Source organism: Cuculus canorus, chromosome 19, assembly GCF_017976375.1.
Source record: "Cuculus canorus isolate bCucCan1 chromosome 19, bCucCan1.pri, whole genome shotgun sequence".
Lineage (NCBI taxonomy): Eukaryota > Metazoa > Chordata > Aves > Cuculiformes > Cuculidae > Cuculus > Cuculus canorus.
Window position 1 is genome coordinate 6,144,789 of NC_071419.1, and position 16,424 is coordinate 6,161,212.

The 16,424-nt window shown below is 55.6% G+C and overlaps 1 protein-coding gene across 1 annotated transcript; it reads left to right on the forward strand.

The window, feature by feature from the left end:
• The first annotated feature begins 641 nt into the window (after positions 1 to 641).
• Positions 642 to 1,930, forward strand: IER5L (immediate early response 5 like). Its single transcript, XM_054084195.1, has one exon. It carries the CDS (start codon positions 980 to 982, stop codon positions 1,913 to 1,915), a length of 936 nt encoding a protein of 311 aa, XP_053940170.1. The 5' UTR covers positions 642 to 979; the 3' UTR covers positions 1,916 to 1,930.
• Positions 1,931 to 16,424: the final 14,494 nt, after the last annotated feature.

Sequence of the window (16,424 nt, forward strand, 5' to 3'; positions counted from 1 at the left end):
ATGGGGCACTGGTGGCTGCAGGAGGAGAACAAGGGGCTGGCAGCCCCCAGTGGGTCACCCCCCGCCGCACTGGCAGGACGCGCCGAGCCTGTCAACGTTTAAACTGCGCGAGGAGCCCGCTTCGTTCCTATTGGCCGGCGCGCCCGCCCGTCAAGTCGCGCGCGGCGTTCCCATTGGCTGCAGGCGCGGCAGGGGGCGGGGCCAGCCCGGCCCGGCGCTATATAAGGCGAGGGCTGTGCGGGCGGGCGCTCAGTGCCGCTGCGCGACAGGTACCGGCCAGTGGGGTGGGGGGCGTGGCCTGTGTGGAAAGGGGGGCGTGATCTGAGTAGAAAGAGGAGTGATCTGAGTAGAAAGGGGCGTGGTCTAAGTAGAAAGGGGCGTTGTCAGCGTAGAAAGGGGCGTTGTCTGAGCGAAAGGGGCGTGGTTTGTGTGGAAAGGTATGTTGTCCGTGTGGAGAGGGGAGTGGTTTGTGTGGGAAGGGGGCGTGGCCTATGCAGAGGAAGGGTGAGGTCTGTGCTGGAAGGAGGCGTGGCTTGCGCTGGCAGGAGGCGTGGCCTGCGCGGCAGGGGCGGGGGGAAGGGGGCGTGCCGGGCGCGCACACGCGGAGGGCGGGCGGGGGCGGGGGCGCGCTCGGCGCTGGCTGCACGCGCCGAGCCCGCACGGATCGCGGCAGCAGCAGCGGGAGCCACCGGCGCGCACGGCGATGCCCGCTCCGCTCCCGCCGCTGGCCGCCCCCTGAAGACACCCCTCTCTCTTTTCCCCTCCTTTTCCTTCTCCAGCGACCTCACTCTCTCTTCTTCCCCCCCCTTTTCCCCTCTTTCCCCCCTTTCCCTTCCTTTTATTCCCTCCCCCCCCCCCTCCTCCTCCCTTCTCCCACCCCTCCTTTCGCTTCTTTATCCTCCGTTTTTATTTTTGCGACCCTCCCGGCTGCCGTGTGGATGCGGCCCGGGGTGCCTGGCTGCTGGGGTGGCGAGAGCAGATGCTGAGGGGCCGGAGGAGGATGGAGTGCACCCTCGATGCGCAGAGTTTGATCAGTATTTCCCTGCGGAAGATCCACAGCTCCCGCACTCAGCGAGGCGGCATCAAGCTCCACAAGAACCTGCTCGTCTCCTATGTGCTCCGCAACGCCCGGCAGCTCTACCTGAGCGAACGCTACGCCGAGCTTTACCGCCGACAGCAGCAGCACCACTACCCCGAGGGCTCCCCGCTGCTCGCCATGCCGTCCTGCCCGCCGCCCGCCGCCCCCCCGGAGCCACCGGCTCTCCCGCAGCCCCCCGACACGCAGGAACGCGAAGCGCGGGGCTGCTCGGCGCTGCGGGGTTCGGCGGAGCTGCTGGAGGCACCCCCGGAGCTGCAGCGAACCCCTTGCAGAGACTCCTCACCCGGTTTTTACCGGGGAGTCGGAGCCGCCCCGGGGTTGCTTTACGCCGCCGGTTGTGACTTCGGGGCACCGCACTGTAGCAGCCGAACCACCGTGCTGGATTTGGACACTCACGTCGTGACCACGGTGGAAAACGGGTACTTGCACCAAGACTGCTGTTCGCAGTGTCCCTGCTGCTGCCAACCGGCCCCGGGGCTCGCCTCCCCGCCGCCCACGCCGGGCACTAAGCGCAAGTATTACCCGGGGCAGGAGGAGGAAGAGGAGGGGGTGGAGGAAGGGGAGCCGGGGGGAGGCGGGGTGGCGGGCGGCCCCCCCTTCGCCCCGTGCACCAAACGCGCCCGTTTCGAGGAATACAGCGCCGAACACCCCCAGGACTCTTCCAACATCTCCAACTTGATCTCCATCTTCGGTTCCGGTTTCACGGGGTTGGTGAGCCGGCAGCAGGACTCGGAGCAGCCCCTCAACGGGCAGCTGTGCAGCAAGCAGGCGCTGGCGAGCCTGGGAGCCTGGACTCGGGCCATCGTCGCGTTTTAGAGAGGAAAGAAAGGGGGGGGGGGGAAGGAAAAAGGGGGACAAGGGGTGGGGGGTTTGAAAAACGGGGGTGCGATCCGAGGGACAGCGGCTCCGGAGGGGGGGGGACCCTGAAACAAAGGCGAGGAGGAGGGGGTTGGGGGGTGGGGGGGTTGGGGGGAAGCGAGGAGGGGGGGTGTGGGGGGTGCCGAGGGGTGCGCAGGGGAGGTGGGAGGGCAGAGCCACGCTAGTGTTTTATAAATTGTACAATAAAGGACAAAAAATCTAAGATCTTGGGACTTTATTTTTGCAGAGATGAGAGAGAGAAAAAAAAAAAGCAACAAAAAAAAAGCAAACAAACGAAAACAAAACAAACAACAACAAACAAAATAATAATAATAAAAAAAAACAACGAAGCACCTATTTAAATAATCCTCTTTGTGTCCGCTCGGGGTTCTCTTCGAGGAGGCTTTCCCGGGGCAGGGAAGCGCCACGTGAGAGCCGGGACCCCCGGCGGGGACCTCACCCCCTCCTCGGCCGTTTTTTGGGGTGCGGGGAGGGCCCAGGCAGCCGCTGCCCGTTCACTTTTGTGCGTTTCTTTATGTATTTCAAAGGGGGGAAAGGAGAAAAAAAAAAAAAAAAGCCAACAAAACGAGGCAGAACTGAAAACATTTCAACTTTCCTCCCAGAAGAAACGCGTGCGATGCGACTTCTCCTTCCCACCGCTTGTGCCAGGGTAACGCTGGAGGGTTAGGAGAGATGGATTTGGGGGAAATAAAGGGAAAAAAAAAAAAAGCAGGGCTGGGGGGGTCCCTCGGGGCTGCTCCCCGCTGGGGAGGGGGAGAGCCCCCCAAAGCCCCCGCCCCGCTGTGTGTCTGTGATGCCGCAGGTAACCGTGTACCACTGCTCCCATCCCGCTCTGCTGTGTCTCCTACTCTTCTTTTTCTCCTTTAGCTTCTTCTTTTTTTCCCCCCCCTCTCCTTAAAGTTCAACTGTTCTGGTTTTCAGCCTTCCAACCCCTAAAACCAGCATTGTTTGGTCTTGTGAAGAGATCTGTCTCCTGTAGAGTCTCTCGATTTATTTTTGGTTTTTTTAATATATTTTTTTTTTAAAAAGAAAAACCTTTTGTTGTAAAAAGGTGGGTTTTCTGGTCGTGTTTCCCCCCCCCCTCCCTGTTTCTTTGCAGCCTACCCGCTCTCAACTTCACAGTATCAGCACTATGTGTAACTGAGGATGCTTTGCCAAACGGTCTGTTGGGGTCTTTTTTTCCTTTTTTTTCCTCCCCTTTTCTCATTTTTTTCCCCCCCCCTTTGTTTGTAAGCCTGTATTTTTGTGCATATGAAATTGTATATCACCGGGTAAAACTGTTCAGATTTGTTTAAATTTATAATCTTAATAAAAAGTCAATGATAAAGTTGCCGTGCCCTCACTTTCCTTCGCGCTGCAGCCCACGGAAACCCTTCACCTGTGTCTGAGACCCCTTTTGGAGGTTCTGCCCCACCCCCTGACCCCCCCCCCCCAAGCTTAACAAACCCCCTTTATCCCCTCCCCAACACCATCCACCCCCTCTGCGACCCCCAAGAGGCAACAACAGCCCCTCTTTGGGGTTGGGGATGCCACGCACAGTGCTTCCCAAGTGGGGAAGGGGCCGGGGGGGAACCGGGGGGACCCCGGCCCCAGCTCCATCCCTACCTGGCAGCCCCCCCATCCCCACACCTGGGCAGCGCCGCCTCCTCCGCGCCCCCGCTGCGCTCGGGAACTTTAACTCGGAGTTTGTTATCCCCGCGCGGGGCCGCTGGGTGGTGCGGGTGGGTTCCTCCTTTCTCCCCCCCACCTCCAAGGTCCCCCCCTTTTTTTGTGTGTGTATTTTTCGCCCTCTTCCCCTCCTTTAAACCGAATGAACGAACCGGGGGGAAAGGGGGGCGAGCCCCCCTCCCCTTTCCCCCCGACTTCAGCATGGGAGAGATTTTCTTCTTTTAAATCCCAATTTCCCACATCCAGCTCAAAACCAGTGCCTGGAGCCGCTCCTCTGCCTCCCCCAGCATTCCCGGGACCCTCCCCAGCATCCTCGGGGACCTCTCCAGCATCCCCCCAGCATCCCGGGGACGCCCCCCAGCATCGTCGGGGACCCCCCCAGCATCGCCGGGGGACCCCCCCCCCCCAGCCCTCCTCACGGACAAACCCCGCTCCGCAGCCCCTCAGGACCGCAGCCTTCCCCTTTCCCGTACTAAAAAAACGGTTGAACGGATGGGATTTCGGGGCGGGTGGGGGCTCGGCGGGTGCCCCCTCCCCAGCCCCGCTCTGCGCCCCGCGCCCACAGCGCCCCCTGCCGCCCGCAGCGGGGCCCGCAGCGCCCGCGGGCTGCCACGGGGGGAGAGACCCGCTGCGGGCAGCCCCGACCCTGCTATGGGGCAGAGGGAGGGGCTGGGGGGCAGAGGAAGGGGCTGGGGGCTGCCCTGACTCTGCCATGGGGCAGAGGAAGGGGCTGGGGGCTGCCCCGACACTGCTATGGGGCAGAGGAAGGGGCTGGGGGCTGCCCTGACCCCGCTATGGGGCAGAGGAAGGGGCTGGGGGCTGCCCCGACCCCGCTATGGGGCAGAGGAAGGGGCTGGGGGCTGCCCCGACCCCGCTATGGGGCAGAGGAAGGGGCTATAGGGCAGAGGAAGGGGCTATGGGGTGCTGTCCCGACCCCGCTATGGGGCAGAGGAAGGGGCTGGGGAGGGCTGCCTCAACCCTGCTATGGGGCAAGGGATAGGGGCTGGGGGCTGCCCCCACCCTGCTATGGGGCAGAGGAAGGGTCTGGAAGACAGAGGAGGGGTCTGGGGGGGCTGCCCCGACCCCACTATGGGGCAGAGGAGCAGGTTGGGGGCTGCCCTGCCCCTGCCCCCTAGCTTCTTCCCTTGCTCCCTAACAGAAGAACGGGCTGGGGGTTGTCCTGGCCCCACAGTGGGGCAGAGGAAGGGGCCGTGGAGCAGCTCTGACCCCAGTATGGGGTAGAGGAAAGGGCTGGGGGCAACCTCCACCCCACTATGGGGCCGAGGAAGCAGCTGGGGGCAGCCCCACACCCCCCCCCAGGGCTGAGCCCCACTCCCCTCTCCTGCTGCCCCTCCAAATTACCCCAGAAAATACAATAAAGTGAAATACATAAAGCCTATGTGAGCCTCACATCCAGGCACAGCAGCACTGCCGGGAGCGCTGGTGGGAACACAACTGCTCTACAAAACCCTGGAGTTGGATGCTGTGGCCAGGAGGGGTTCACCCATGGAGCCAGAGAGAAGCCCTCTCATTGCTCCAGACCCTGGAGTTGGGACCCTGGGGCAGCTCCAAGTCCTCCCCCAGCTCCAGAGTTCCCAGTTCCGCAGCCTGGAGGCAACTGGAGAGGGGCCCTGGCAGTGGGGTGAGCAGAAGCAGCAGCTCCTGCACGCACAGCCCTGCCCGCTGCACGCAGGATTTGGGGGACGTTTTAAACCCCAAGTCCCTCTGCAGATGCCCACAGATCAACAGAGCTCTGCACCCCAAACCCTGAGGACGGGGGGGGGCAGATCTTGTCTTAGCGAGGCGTCCGCATACTCGCACTCACCACCCTCCCAAACCGTTCCCTATCTCCAAGACCTTGAGGTTACCAGCGCTAAAGTGGGGAGAACTCCCATCCCCACAGGACGTGACCCTCCCAGTGACACCCATTTCCCCAAACCTCCCCCCTCCCAGTGGCACCCAGCCCTCGCCCCAGCTCCCAGTGGAAGTTTCTGGGGGTTCAGTCAGGGTTTCAAAGGCTGGAACTGGCCGAGATGCCTCTGCATCACCATGGGGAGGGTGGGAGAGATGGGGGTGCACATGCCATGGGGACCCTCAAATATCCCTGACACCAAGGAAGGAGGAGACCCTCATCTCCACGGAGCCGCTGAGACTCCGACGCTCTCGGCAGCACAGTTATTTATTTATTTTCAACCCCAGTACATGACATTTCTCTTCTCTACGAAGGCGGCAGCAAGCAGAAAGCCCATCACACAGCCTCTCTCCTGAAAGCAGAGCCTGGAAATCAGAGTCTCATCTGCATATTCATAAGTACCTGATAAATTAATCATGATGGCAGAAGCATTCAGGCTAGAAGGGAGGTGACAGGGGAAGGTTGCACCCCCCAACACAAGCCCGTCCTCACTCTTGTACATGCTCCTCGTCTTCCAGGCACAAAATGTTTTGATCCCTTCGCGACTCGGCTGAACCCCCTGGGCGCTCGTGAGGAAGGGGCTGTGACCTCCTCGCACCCCAGGAGGTGACCACCACCTCATGCCCCACCGCTACAGTCCCTGTCTCGGTGATGCTGGACAGATGGGTTGGAGCAAAGAGAAGGTCCCAAAGTCATGGGGAGCTCAATGCCACCTCCTGACCTCCCCAGTCCAGCTCTGCTCCCACCTTGGCTTCTGTCCCCATCCCACATTTGCTCCCAGCACGGCTCAATGGGTCCCAGTGCTGCCCAGCCCCAGAGATGGTGCTGCTGATGCCAAAGGGACACCCTAAGAATTCTCCCACGTCCCCTCTCCCATCAGTGCCCCCTCGGCCAGGGGAGAACGGGCATTGACCAGGAACGAGGCACAGAGGCATCCCCTGGGGAAATGGGAGGGAATTTGGCCAACACAGAGCTGGAGAGGGTGGGAGATCAGAGAGAGCAAAGGGAGTTGGGGGTCCTGCACTGCCCCACAGCAGGGGAACCACCTCCCCACACACAGCCCTTGTTCCACCAGCTGTGAGACAGCTGTGTCCTTACTCACACCACCCAATCCCCTCTCCACAGGCAGATCTAGTTCTTGGGGTGCCCTTGGTGGCCCCTCCACTGAAGCCCCCATGGTTTAGGGTAAGAATCACTCTACCCCGGGAAAAAGATGTTGCTTCTGGTAACAGAGACAGAAACCCATCCTGAAGGTGGTGCATCACCAGAGCCTACGTTGCTTCTCGTGGGCAGGAGGGGCAGAACGTGGCTGGCAGCCGCCTGCGGAGCCCAGGAGGGTCCAGCACGGCTCTTGCCTTCATCTCCTTCAGCTGCAAGCACAGATGTGGCTCCAGGGCTGAGCTCATCCATAGCAGAGGGTCAGCGTGGTCCCCAGCACTTACGGGTTATGAGGCTGTGCCCAGAACCAGCAACACCCGGTGGGTGTTTGGTGGGCTCAGATTGGGAACTCGTGCATCAAATCCAGTGCCAAAGCCAACAGCTCAGCCAGGTCTTTGTGCCATTGGCGCAGCTCATTGCTGCACATCCAACGGGTTCCCCCTGCACCGGGAGGGATGAGGATGGACACAGTGGTGGAGAAGATACCTCTCTTGCCTCCTGGGCCACCAACCCAGCCCTGCCCTCTGCACCCAGCTCCCCTGGGAGGGGTTGGGCTCCAACCAAGAAAATCCCACCCTTCCATCACAAATCAGGCACCAGTTCCTGGGTGCTGAGCCACAAACGGAGCTGCTCCGCACCCTAAACCTGGAGGGCCAAGAACAAGTCTGCACCCAGTCCCTAGAAGAGCCACTTTGTGCTCTGCCAGTCACAGTGCAGGATTTGGCCTTCCTGCAACCCATCAGCTGTGAGTCTCTCCCATCCCGCTTCCCTGGCTCAAACGTGGAAGAGCGGAGATAGATTTTAGGATCTTCAAGGGACTCCTCCAAACATCTAAGAGCTATTGGGGGTCACCGCAACGCGGTGGAGAGGCTACTCCCGTTAGCGCCGTGTTTAATATGTTGGGCTTGGTCTGAGCCTGGGTAATTAGCATCTAAGCAGTAATTATTCGCGCTTGGCCTTTCTATATCCTGCTTATAGATTTGATGATTAATGTTGCTCCTTGAGTTAAGCCTACCCTGGATTTACCAGCGCGCGTCGGGAAAGTTAAGAGGAGGCTGTTGTGTGACGGAAGATGCTGTCCCTTGTTTCTACGAGCACAAACAACACGACTGAAAAATGAGAGTCAAAACCGCCTTGCACAGAAGCAGCAGACGCTGAGCACAAAGCAGCCATCTCAGCAGCACCACCTCCACCACCATCAGCGCACGAGTATCTTGGTTGCATGGTAGGAGAAGCAAAAGCCTCCTCCGGTATCGGGAAGGTTCCAACACCGGGTGCTTCGGAGGGTCACTGGAACCACAGAGACGCAAGCAGGGCAGATCCCTGCAGCAAAGCGAGGTGCACAGACCCCCTCATCCATCTTTCCACAGCAAAAACCCAACACTGGGTCTCTTGAGAAGGACCTGCTACCCCAACAAGCTCGCAAACGGGGAAACTCAGCTGCTAAATCCTCCAAACTGGGACTAATCCAGCTCAGCAGAGCAAAATCCATAAGGGAGCTCACCTGCTCTCCTAGGCACGGTGTCCCCTGGGCGAGGAGGCTGCACTGCTCCTGATGGTCCTGGTTCTCCTGCAGGAACACCTGGGGCAGGTCTAGAACGCCACTGGCCGAGACCCTCGGAGGCAGAGTGCTTTTCTAGCTGCTCCTCAGGACAAAAGGCATTTCCAGCTGAGCTTTTTCTTTGGAGTTTCTATGCCAGACAGGCAGGAAAGCCATGAGCTTTGCCCAGATCTTAACCAATGCCAAACCGCACGTGGAGGCCAGCACGAGGAAGAGGAGTCAGCCAAGCCTGGAAGGAGAGGGCAAGCCGAGCTGCCTTGGCTCCTCTTCCTCAAGGGAGGCACTTGATGTCCTACAGAAGGACAAGAGGAGAAAATCCACCCAACGCTGCTCTTATTCTCCTCTCTGACCCCATGATTGGGCCGCTGAGCAGAGACACCTGCCCCACACCTGTGGGGACCATTAACCCAGTATGTGCTGCTGCTCAGAGGAGGGCAAAAGGGCTTTCCCCAAAGTGATGAAACCCCAAGAGCAGCCCTGGATGCTGCCATGGACCATTCCTGCTCCTTGCCACCTTTCCCACCTGGCCAGCAGGTCCCCCTCAGACCAGAGCCATGACCAGGAGGGGAGCATTTTCCCCGGCTCCTGTCACACCGGACCAACAAGGACCCACACGGATCAACAGCACCGTGCCCCGTGCTCCCACCTTTCCAGCATGAAGCCAGAGCCACTCCTAAGGTCGATCCCAACAAATTCTGCTTTACGTTCTTCCCAGCCTGGATAAAGAGAAAAGTTGCATCTATTAAACTTGGAGCTGGACTCCAGTGGCCAATTCACAGCTCCGCTCAGGCTCAGCCCCACAGTGGCAGGAGCGGAAAATTTCCTTATCGCTGCATATTTCCACAGTTTCATTCTGGGAGCTTGGTGGGGTTTTTTTTCATAAACTGCCACCAAAGCCATGCTTTTCCCTTTTTCCTCCCTGAAATGAAGCTTTTTTTGCACTGAAATGTGTGTAGCTGCTTCCCCCCTGCCCCTTTTTCCCCAGGTTTTACAACATGAAAGTGAACGTTGATGTGAATGGAATTTTGAAATCGGAGATTGGGAAGTTCTGCTCCGAGAGGCGACGGATTGCTCGCAAAATCGCCTCCTTTTCAAGCTCCCCGATGAAATCCTGCACAATGATTTTCCTCTACTCCTCGCCCAGGCAGCCCCGTGCCCTGCGCTGCTCCAGCTTTTGTTTCTCCCCTTCTCCCTGGGGAGGATGGACACACCATGCCGTTCCCTGTCCCACCACCGCTGCCTGCATCCCACCCGGCACTGCCAGTGTTTCCACACACGGAACAAAACATCTCAAACAGGAACCTGTTCCTGCTCCTAAACCTTTGGGAAACGCAGTGCCAGGGTGCCCAGGATTCAGGGATATCTCTACGAGCTCCCTCCTAGCAGAGAGCCAGGGCTCGTTGGATGCACAGCTCAGGGAATGGTGTTCCGGAAACCCCTTATTTCTTGGTTGCCCAGGGAAGCTGTGGCTGCTCCATCCCTGGAGGTGCTCAAGGCCAGGTTGGATGGGGCTTTGAGCAACCGAATCCAGTGGGAGGTGTCCCTGCCCATCACAGGGGGGGTTGGAACTGGATGGGCTTTAAGGTCCCTTCCAACCTAAACCATTCTATGACTCTATGATTTGCTTTGGCGCTGGAGAGCAAACGCCAGCCCAAAGTATGTGTGTGAAGTGTCCGTCTTCCATCACCCCGTGGTGGAGTAAGGCAAGGGAAAGCGTCCCTTCCTTCAGGTCAGGATGCGGGATGACCCCGTGCAGGGGCAAAACAGCACTGTGGCTGTGGTCCTACAGATGCCACAAAAGGAATGCCTGGAGGACTCTCAGGACCAGGAGACAACCCCATGTCCAGGTGCCACCGCTGCTTTCCTCCATCACCTGTTTCCCCTCAAGCCATGCCTGTGGTCCCCGCAGCACCACAAGTACTCCAGTTCTTCTGCTCTGGGGTGAACCAGAAGGCAAGAACGTGGTTAAAAAGCCTCAAAAGCTGGGACACGGACATCCCAGGCTTTGAGACAAGTGGAGAGATAATGGGAAGAATAGAGCCTTCAGTTTGTCCCTCCAGAGCTGCGTCTGGATTAACTCAGCCTAATATTGTTTAAGGAACGTTTACATGGAGAGCTTCTTCAGCTTGGCCCTTCCGTGCCTGCTGGGTTAGGCAATGCCTCTGGTTTAAACCTTGGCTTGGGATCCGTTGATTCTGGAAAATCCTCAGGTTTTGGAGCATTTCCATTAAAACAAGCAGCGCTGTGATCATCCAGGCTTTTCCTCTTCTGCCTGTGGACCACGGAGACCATGTGCTTTGGTCCAACGCAAGAAACAGTGGAGCTGTCGAAAGATGGAAGAAACCTGGTCTCTCCGACCCCAATTTCAAATTTATCTCTGTTTCGTTTGGGTTTTGGTTTTTTGGGGTTTTTTTTGTATCTTAGACTGCAGTAAACAGGACTGCACCACCAGGCAGGGCTGAGCAGAAATGGGAGGAGCTGCTGGAAGTTGTGAGATGCTCCAGCCAAGCAGTGCAACGCATGGAGAAGCCAACCCACGCCTCAGCTCCCTAGATTTCACATCACTGCTGTACATAGAGAATCATAGATGGCTTGGGTTGAAAAGGACCTCAAAGCCCATCCATTTCCACTCCTTGCCATAGGCAGGGACACCTCCCACTGGATCAGGGGCTCCAAGATCCATCAAACCTGGCCTTGAATACCTCCAGAGGCAGCCACAACCTCTCTGGCTTCACCCTCACAGGAAAACATTTCCTCCTAAAATCTCATCTCGATCTCTCCTCTTTCAGCTTAAAGCCTTTACTCCTCGTTCAGTCCCTGCACTCCCGGATGTCACCTCATGCCTGGATTCACAGGACAGTGCTTTTCCTCTCAGTCTCCAGGTGGGACACGGAGGTGGTGTCCTTAGTTGAGGTTACAGAAGGGTTGGCAGTAGAGGAGACAACCGAACCCACATCTGCTTCCACCCAAAGCACTGGGCAGCTCTCACATCTATATGCAATTTATGTTTTACTCTCCCTGGGGACTCATCTCCCGTCTTCCCTCTAATTATAAAAATTAGTAGGTTTGAGGTATATTTGAGGGGTTTCCTTTCCCTGTGTTGACAAAAGCTCAACACTTGATGACTCTAACCCCAAATTCTCTGTGACACGGATACCCTGGCAATTATAAAACACTTCCCCGCTCGCTCCATAAACCCCTTTGCTGTTGCTATTAGTATGCATTAACATTTTATTGGTGTTACAGGATGAAACATCCAGTCTTGCAGCTCCAGTGGGCTTGGGGATTTCCAGCATCCTGCAATATGTATCCGTGCAGAGGAAATTAAAATGTGGATGGATCAGCAAGATACAGTCAAATCCTCTACAGTAATTTGGAGAAGACTAAACTCTGGTGCTAGTGGAGCATATTCCACACTATCTAATACAGAGCTGATGATCTCTCTAACAGCCTTTTTGTAAGTTTTATTCTTGCCTACAAGGGAATTTTTTCAAAGGGGATGTGTAATACCTAAACTAATATTTTTAAAGGTATATGCTCCAAACAAGGAACAGTGAGACCCGGCGCAGAGTCGCTGCGTTTAGCGATGAGATGGTACCAATGAAAGAACACGCTCCAGCATCTCACTCTAGATGAGATTCCTTTCCAACCATCATACCAGTCAATTTTATACAGTTCGTAGCCATCACAGGACAAATCGACTCAGGAATATGAGAATGCTTTGCTCTTTTAGCAGTAGTACCACACACGTCTCCTTTATCTCCTTTAGCATCGTAACCACTTCCAGCTGAATCCCGAAGCGCTCTGTCTACATGAAGGCTGCAGTGCTGGGCACCTCATTCGCTCCACAAATGGCTTAAAAGTGAAATGGGGAAGATTTAAATCAGACATTAGGAAGAAATTCTTCACCATGAGGGTGGTGAGGCACTGGCCCAGGTTGCCCAGAGCACTCGTGGCTCACCCATCCCTGGAGGTGTTCACGGCCAGGTGGGATGGGGCTTTGGGCAACCTGATCCAGTGGGAGGTGTCCCTGCCCATAGCAGGGGGTGGGTTTTGAGGTCCCTTCCAACCCAACCCGTTCCATGATTCTATGAACCGTTACCGTTCACCAGGCTGGGTCCAGCATCACAGACCTCTCCATTTCCAAAAAAAAACTCCCAAACCCAACATTTCCACACTGTGAGGAATTCAAATCAAAATAGATAACTTGGGTACCTTGACTTGCACGGTCTGTTTGGGTTTCTCTCTCCCAAGTGTCTTAGAAACAGAAGTGATAGGAAGCTGCTCCTCTGCTTTCTCCCCTTCCTGCATTCATATGCTCAGCAAATCCTCGAGCACATCCTTAATCCATTTTTACAAAAGGAAGCAAGTCTGCGCTCAGGAGGACTTAAGCAACACCTCGGTGCCCGCAGGACCCCATTCCCGCTTCCCTGGGTTCACACACACCAAGTATTACGAAGCCCACCTTCGGATGAGGGATTTCGACGTAATTTATTATCTCTGTTACAGTTGCAACTGGGAACACGGGGAGTGACTCATTCCAATTTTAGCGACAACTGTATTTACGCCCCGCGTAGTGCCGGCCGATATAGACATTCCCAAGCCCAGGCTTTTTATAGCAAGCAAAAGCTCCCACTCCACCCCCTCAAAAGCCTTTTTGAACCTCCAAAGCCTGCTCACAGCCTTCTGCTCTTTCCAACGAGCATATCTCCAAGCTGAAGATGCCCGTCATGGTTCAGCCCTCGCTAAATCTGATGTGGAGGCAGTCCTTTTTCAATTGAGCTCATCCTAGTTTGAAGTTTGGCACCATTTTTAGAAGATCAGTCCAGGAAAACAACGTGTCTGAACCCAAGATGCTCAAGGAGTTTGTTCCATTGTCAATGGGAAGAGTGCTCATCCACCTACGGGGAAGCAACGTTCAAGGAGAAGATCAATCCTCTTGGCTATTAGAGCATGAAATGACCTCCAAACGCCCTGTTAAATTCTGCATCTGAGCCAGAAGAGCCCTTGCTGAAGCACTGAGATCCCTGTGAGCTTCTCAAGCATAGAAGGTTCCCACCAGCATGTTGGCAGTAGGAAAGTTCAGATTACATTAGTAGTTATCGCTACACCAATTCCACTTTCTCCCACCCATTTCTGCTCCTTCTCCCTTTCGGGAAGTAAGTCAGTGCAGTTGCAGGGTCACAGTGTAGCATCCAGGGCTCTTGTGGGGTTCAACACCAGCTTCTTGGGGTAGGAAGAACATCATCATCATCATCCTGGAAACTGCCAGCTCAGATTTTGCTGCTCAATAAACACTGGTCCTACAGTGGGGACTTCATTGTTTAATAGCAGGAGTCCAGCACTGCGTAATGGAACTGAGCCGCACACCAGGGACAAGCAAATACAGCAACAATGGCATGAAACAGTTCCACCTTTTATTCTTTTCCTGCTGTCACCAGATGAGGCTGCTCTTCTTAACTCTTCATTTATTACTGGCTGCCATGAATGCTCATTTATAAAGGAGGGCTGCAAAGAAAAAGACGGGGGCAGGCTGACAGCGATTTCGGAAACGCACCCCTTGTAAAGGCAAGGACTATTAAACAGGAACACAAACCGGCCTACGCATCGCAACGCCGAAGGATCCAGTTCTGAAAACTCAATTTAAACAAAAACTGGCTTGGGCAGTGGGCTGAGCGGGAAGATGGTGAGAAACCCACACGACGTCTGCTTCCCCTTCACTGCACGTCACGTTCACCAAGGGACACATTCAAGATGAATTTAAGCGCCTTCAAAGAAAACATCTGTGATCCAAGATGACATTTCTGCTCACCATCCGTCCCTCCACGCTGCTGCCACTTTTAGCAACGTGCGCTCACACAGTTGGCCTGCGTTGACGGAGAAGATTTAACCCAGCAACAAGGAAACCAGCATTCGCTAAGCGCATCTACACTACCTCCAACCACTCCCAAGAAGGTCCAGGTATAATTTTCTATATAAATCCAACGAAACTGCTGCTCTAAACTGGTGCTGGAAGTCCCGAGTCAGCCCCTGCAGCAGGACAGGAAAAACATCTAAAGGAAAAGGTTCCAATTCTCACCCTGCCTCAAAAACAAGGCTCAAAACGTCCTTTGGTTATGAGTCTCTGATCTTCCAAGAGGTATTTGCTGGCCTGGGAACAGGCTTTGCACATCACCTACCTGCCAAATCCAAGCTGGGAGAGAGGGGCGGGTGGACACAGCAAAGTTGTTAAATAAATAAATAAAACATACTATACTGAGAAAAAGACACCTCGGAAGGATACAAAGACAGACTGGATATACTTGATTCATGCAGTTAAATAACGAGTCAATTTGGTGCAAGAGATGAACCACTGTCAAGGCAAGTGCCTCCACAAAGCCTCTTCCCTGCGCCAAAGGCTCCAGCCATCAGCTTCGCTGGCTCTGCTCCCAAAGCGGAGCAAACCCCAGGCTGAGAGAGACCAACACAGCCACCAGTGCAAAACACAGAGACTTTAATTAAAACCACAATGTGGGAGGAGGTGGCGGAGTGGCGCTTCAGACACTGAGCAGCCCTGGGTGCTGCTACATGCATGGACCCAGCAGGAGAGAAGCAGAGCCCCAAGAACCAGAGACGGACACCGGTGGGGGTGAGAGGAGCACAAGCTGCTGACCGCCACGTGACGGGGACACATCCTAAGCGGGAAGCCTCGAACAAGAATTAGCTGCTTCAAGTCCAAAAAATCCCTAGCAGGACATGCAGACTCAGGCAAGCAAGAAACACAGAGCACGACGTGAGTCTCCCCACCCTTTTTTGGTGCTGTATTTCACATTCTTGATGTCCCTCCCATGCATGGATGTCAGCATTTCCACTCATCCTTTTGCATGGAAGCCCCGTTTCCATGACACGACCAGGAGAGATGCACACCCAACCCTTGGGCAGTTTTTGGAAACCATGGGCTTTAGCTCAGCTGCTGCTGGCCAGATGCTGCACAGCCCTTTAAAGCACGGTGACACTTGCCAAAAGCCACATAGCAACGAGAGGGAACACAAGTGGAGACACCTGGGGTCTCCAATCCAGGCAGTGGCTGCTAAACTGCTCCGCTGGAGTTAGACTCATCAAGTCCCAGCAAGAACACAGATCTCCAGCACTGCTCCATTTGGAAAGCCAAGATAAATGATACATTCCATTTAGGAGTAAAACAAGACTTAATTCCAGCCTTCCATTTTCATTTATAATGCAAGTTTATAAAGTTGTTTCAGGCTGGTCAGAATATCCTTGTCCCCTCCCGCCCAGGGCCAAGCCAGGAGCAGACAGGACAGTAGCAGTGCTGGAAAGCCCTGCTTTCACTCTGCAGACACCTGCATTTCACTGGCTCTTAATTTCAACTCCCTTCTTGCTCTCCTTGCCCTGAGCGCCTGCGAGAACCTTTACAAGAGGGAACGAGTAAGTCTGGCAAAAAGAAAATTGTGGGTAAAAATATTCACAAGCAGGCATTTTGTTTTTCCTTCCCCCCCCACCCAGTAAAGCCGTACGGCAGCGAAAGCCAAGCAGACTCGCAGGGGGCAGCCCCACCGTCCCCTCCTGCTGCCCTGACCCCCAGCAAACACCAGACCGGAGCCTTGTTTCCCCACATCCAGCCCAGAAACCCAAAGAAGAAACATCTCCTCTCCAGCTGCAAAGTTGTGGACCACCTTGGTGGACACAATGGCTCAATTCAAACACGGCACCAGCGATTTCTGCCCTCCTAGTGATGCTGCTGGTGTGATCTGGACCACATCCCCATTCATTCACCTGCCTGCTGTTGGCAATGGAAATGTGGTGGTCCCTCTGCCCGAGGTCCAGCAGGGAATGGCAAAGGGAAAGAGCTTCCTCCAGGTATAATCCCCTGTCTTGGGTTATTCATGCTTTTTGTTTCCAGCACAAGTACATAAATGCAGGTAAAGCTGCTCGCTCGCCCCTCGTGCTGCCTTTGCTCCAGAGATGCTTCCCTAAAAGAGCCAGGGAACACACTGCTTGGTGGGGAAATCCCTTCATGATGGGGCTGTCACTACAATTTACGACCAAGCAGTAGCAACCACAGTCACCTTGTGCCACTGAGGCCAGCCCAGCCCCGGGGCAGCAAAGCACGGAGAGGAAACAGGGAGCGCAGGGGGCAGGTTGGACCC